Raw genomic sequence first — 5,294 nt, 5'->3', positions numbered from 1 at the left:
GTTGATCCCCCTCATCCGAGAGAAAATTCCAGAGGGGGAAAAAGCTCTTCCACAAGAAACCTCAGAAACATTTCTGAGCTCAGATTACATTCTCCTTAAATATTCGTTTTTAGCTGCCTAGAACATGGCAAAGCTGATCAGTGTAATTGTAAAAATAAGAACAATGGGAATAGCAGTGAATACTGCATAATATTTACTTAATGTGAATGAAACAATAACCCTAGGAACTCTTTGCTTGGGAAACATATAAATATGTAAATGCCCTTTTGGAAAACATATCCCGAATGACAGTATAAAATGTTTAAATATAAGTGCACATAATGGATACAGTAGATACATGAAGACAGGGGTCCCTACCTTTTTTCAACCTGTGGGCACCTTTGGAATTCTGAGGCGGAGGGTGGGACCCAATCATGAAATGGCTACCACAGGAGGCGGAGCCCACTACAAAATTTTAGGGAGTGAGGTTATATATAATTCTAATAGTAGCTCTCCAACATTTTAGGCAACAGCTCTGGTTAACAAGACACCTTCCAATCTGCACACAGAATTAGAAGCCCTGCTGAGCAAAAGCCCCACCTAGCCCTGCCTACTTTCTAAATCACTGGCAGTCTTCAAGCAAAGGTTGGATGCACACTTTTCTTGGATGCTTTAGGATGCTTAGGGCTGATCCTGCGTAGAGCAGGGGGTTGGACTAGATGGCCTGTATGGCCCCTTCCAACTCTATGATTCTATGATCATTTGGTGGGCACCAGGTATAGAGTCCACAGACACTATGGTCTCCATGGGCATTATGTTGGGAACCTCTGCATTAAGCTATTTTCACCAGGGGCCTAACAGGTCAAGTGGAGGAAGAGTCAGCCTTGCTGGGTCTATCTCATTTTCCTGTATCCCTATTTAAGGATTAAATTATCCCTACCCAATGCATTAACTCTAACACTACATTTTAACTGTGATGAGCAGCAGTATGTTTCAGACATACTGACAGAACAAAGTAAACTACACTATACTAACTCACAAACAGGAGGCAGCCTGGGTGTTCAGAACTCATGGTATTGCCAAGGCAAACATTGTACAAAAGATAATGCGCAGACCCAATTTGCCCTCAGTACTGTGTGGTTAAGAAATTCTTGGTTACAGTGATTTCATTTTTCAAGGCAGAATTTAATTCAGGGTTGTCCAGTGAAGAAACGCTTTCATTTGTCGTTGTCCTCTGGCCACTATATTGAGTTGTTTGTGCATACCCCCTTCCTTGATGCCATTCTCCCTCCCCCACCCTCCTTCTGTCCCAAAATATCTGACTCTTTTTTAGAAGGGGGTTATTGAGTTACAATACTGTATCTAAGATAAAAAATAGTGGCAGTCTTGTTCGTTACACTGCAGCAGCATTGTAACACAATAACCTACTTAAAAAAAATCACATCAAGTATACTTGAGGGGAGAAGGAGGGAAGGTGATTGGGGGCACAAAATGGTTGAATTAAGTTATTGGAAAAGGGCAAGGGAGCCAAACATGATGTGAGGCTGCCTCCTTCTGACTCAGATACAGAAAACATGGCAAATTTCAATCATGGAAATCCGGGAAGAAAGTCCAAATGTGGAAAGCCCAAATGTTGACGCAGCATCCAAAGGAAATCTGAAGTGAGGCTAAAACATGGTGTCAGGACTTTCCAGCTCCTTGCTTCCCTCCAACACTACTTGGATAAGAAGTGTTTTCCACCCCACCTCAGACTCGATACTCCAAGGTCTCCTTTCCTTGCAGTTTGCAGATGTCACCCAAATGATTAAGGATGGTTTGTGAAGAGCTCTACGGGGATCTCTTGAAATGGTAGATATAAGGAAGTCCAAACTAAGACATGACAATACAATTAGCTTTGGAATGGGTATACACTTAAAGAATCTGAACAGGCAGTGGCTACCTAACAAAGAAATGTTAGGGTTCCCAGATGAAAACGGTGATTTAACATAAATCAAAACAGACAGCCTTGCAGTGCTCTTCTACAGATGAACTCCTGTGTTAAAGGAATGGCAGTGAATATTCCTCTGGATATCTGAAGGAGCCAAAGGCCACCCTCTATCCCTCCTTTGTGCAGTTCTGATCACTCCCTTTCAAACAGGATATTTGTTCAAAAGGGAAAGAAAAAGGCAACCAAAATTATGAAGGGATAGGGCTACAAGAGCAGCCAAAGAGTTCTGGTTTTCCACTGGGGGAGGGGGAGAAATATGATTGAGGAAAGCGAATAGGTCCCCCCCTCCCTCTCCCTTCATACTAGAATTCAGAGGCCCCCAAAGAAAGTACTTCTTCCCATGATATACCACAGACGGACAATGTACTTCTAAACACCAATTCCCGGGAAGCAACAACAGAGGGAGGCACAAGCCTCCGTGCCCTCCTTGTGAGCATTCCCTGCGAGAAACTCTGCACATGTTCAGAAACACTCGACTCCAGGGGGCCAGCAGTGAGGGAGACAAAAAATAAACAACAAAGAAAGACGTCCATGCTGAAAGGCGCGAGTCCGTGAGAGCTCCCCGACGGCGACCCAAGCGCCGGCGGCACCAACAGCTCCTCTCTCCCGCCCTCGCCTCGGCCGCCGCGGCGCCTTGGGACTCCGGCCGCGGTGCATTGTGGGTCGCGGGGGGACAAGATGGCGGCGGGCGCCGCTGCCCTCAACTGGCGGCGCGTCTCTTCCTTCACGGGGCCGGTGCCCCGAGCCCGCCACGGCCATCGCGCCGTCGCCATCCGCGAGATGGTCATCATCTTCGGCGGCGGCAACGAGGGCATCGCCGACGAGCTGCACGTCTACAACACCGGTGCGGAGGGCGGCGGGAGGCTGGGAGGGAGCGCTTGCAGGCGGGCGGGCGGACAGGGGCGCTGCCGCGTCCCTTGCAAGGGGCTTTGGCCGAGGCGCCTCAGAGGCGCGACGCCGCGGGCGGGAGAGGGCGGCCGAGCGAGCGGAGGGCTGCAGGACACGGGCGGGGGCTTCGGAGGGGGAAGAGACGCTTCCCCGGGACACCGGCTCCGTCCTGGGGGGCAGCCCGGGCCGCCTGGGAGGAGGGTCCTCGTCCCCCTCCGTGCCCTTTTTGCCGCCAGGGAGGAGCCCGGGCACGGCGGGCGAAGGAGGGTGGCTGGCCCACCGGAGAGGCTTGTCAGGCGTGAAGCCTTCGGGGCTCGCGGGGACAGAAAGAGGCTTGGGTGGTTTTTCAGCCACGAAGGCGCCTCAGGAGAGGGCTGGGATCGGAGGTGGATGCTCCAGGCTGAGCCTGCATGGAGCCGGGGGCTGGGCTAGATGGCCAGTATGGCCCCCTCCTCCACCCCCCCCCCCGTCATCATTGTTATTATTATTTATTACTCACCGCCCTTGTAGAAGAATAAAACCCCGCATCAATTTAAAACATCAACATTAAACAAGATAATAAGCTCTGGCAGCGAAAAATAACAAGAACTCATCCTGTATTCACTCCCCCCCCCCCCAGTCCGCCTCCACTTTCTCAGCACCTCTGATCATAGATTTCCGGGGGTGCCAACCTATCGTTCTAAGCTGAGGAGGGGGCCCTTAGATCTTCTGTGCTCTGGCCTCAACCAAAAACCAGGTGGAAGAGCTCCATTTTGCCGGCCCTGCAGAACTGTAGAAGCTCCTGCACGGCCCTCAGCTCTTCCACGAGCTCATTCCACTAGGTCAGGGTCAGGGCCAAGAAGGCCCTGGCCCTAGTTGAGGCCAGGCAAACTTCTTGAGGGCCAGGAGCCACCAACAAATTAGTACCCGCAGAGCCCTGCAAGGGGCATAATGCGACAGGCAGTCTTTCAGATATGTGGGTCCCAGACTGCAAACCCTTGAACTTGATCCTGGCAACTGACAACTAATGCAGCTGCCTGAGCACTGGATGGATGTGGGCCCTTCAAGGTGTTCCTGTGAGGACCCTAGTTGCTGCATTTTGTACCAGCTGCAATTTCTGGTCAAGGACAAGGGAAGGCCTGCATACAACGAATTACAGAAGTCAGTCCTGGAGGTGACCGTCACATGGATCACTGTGGCCAAGTGCTCTGGGGACAATAGGACACTAGCAGATTTGCCTGGTGAAGATGGAAGAATGCCAGGTGTGCTACTCTTGCAACCTGCACCTCTGTAGTAAGAGAGGTGTCGAGGATCACTCCCAGATTCCTAGCACAGGGCAAGATTCCATTAGTCCATGATTCTGTTATTCTAGTTTACCCCCCCCCCCCAATTCTGACACAGTGGTGAGCATGACAGCAACATGGCTCCTTCAGGAGGCGGAGCCAGTAGTAACTCTGTAATGCTCCAGGCAGAAGCTCAGTTTACAAGGATACCTTTCCATCTGCATAACCAGAAGCCCAGCTGGGCAAATGTGTCACTTGGATGTATGGTCCTTCTGGTGGATTGGTGAGAAAACAGATGAAATAAGGTTAGAATATGTAGTGAGATAAGAAACCAGTATCCCTGTTGTCCTGGGGATTCCAGTGTTCTTACTGTTGTAATAGCTTGCAATTTGGCATTTTCCATTTCTAGTCTGTTCCTGACGTTCTTTTGCAATAAAACGGCCACTGAGGTCCCCCTTTGAATGTTCTGGAAGGTTGAAGTGTTCTCTTGCAGGTTTATCAGTCTTGTGATTCTAGGTGTCAGATTTGTGTCCATTTATAATTTGGCATAGGGTTTGACTTGTTTGCCCGATGTAGATAATTGGAAGGCATTGTTGACATTTAATGGTATTTACAATGTTAGAAGATGAGCATGTGAATAAACCTGAGATGTTATTAGGTCCAGTGGGTGTATGTAACAGCAAATCTGGCATCTGGGCTTCCTGCAAGTGCTAGTGCCAGTGTCCATGTTCAAATTAGATGTTATATTATTGCGGGTGAGGAGTTGTATAAGAATGGGGGGGGGGGCTGTCTGTGTGCAAGAAAAGGTTCCTCCCCCGATATGTGTGAAAAAGAATTGTCATTATCCAGTAAAGGCTGGATGTTGCTGATGATATGTTGAACTGTTTTGAGTTGAGAACTATATGTGACCACTAGTGGGGAGACTGAGAACATGGATTTCATGCAGTTTGGCCAGTGACGAACAAAGATTTATTCAAGGCGTGAGCTTTCGAGTGCAAGCACTCTTCTTTAGTTTATAGTCATGGTCAGTTCATAGTCTGAAGAACAGTGCATGCAGTCGAAAGCTCACGCCTTGAATAAATCTTTGTTGGTCTTAAAGGTGCTACTGGACTCTGATTTTTTTGTGCTACTTCAGACCATCAGTGCACATCAGTGACCTTAAAAAAAAAACCTTTTTT

General features: G+C 49.0%; 1 protein-coding gene across 1 annotated transcript in view; it reads left to right on the top strand.

Annotated features, from left to right (window-relative positions):
- The first annotated feature begins 2,635 nt into the window (after positions 1 to 2,635).
- HCFC2 (host cell factor C2) overlaps positions 2,636 to 5,294 on the top strand; it is a 30,163-nt gene continuing 27,504 nt past the window's right edge. The window contains exon 1 of the mRNA XM_077339737.1: positions 2,636 to 2,810. Coding sequence (XP_077195852.1) covers positions 2,645 to 2,810 — 166 coding nt within the window. The 5' untranslated portion in view covers positions 2,636 to 2,644. The remainder of the gene's footprint in view (positions 2,811 to 5,294) is intronic.

This window comes from Paroedura picta, chromosome 5 (assembly GCF_049243985.1).
Source record: "Paroedura picta isolate Pp20150507F chromosome 5, Ppicta_v3.0, whole genome shotgun sequence".
Taxonomy (NCBI): domain Eukaryota; kingdom Metazoa; phylum Chordata; class Lepidosauria; order Squamata; family Gekkonidae; genus Paroedura; species Paroedura picta.
This window is presented reverse-complemented; position numbering and strand designations above follow the sequence as displayed.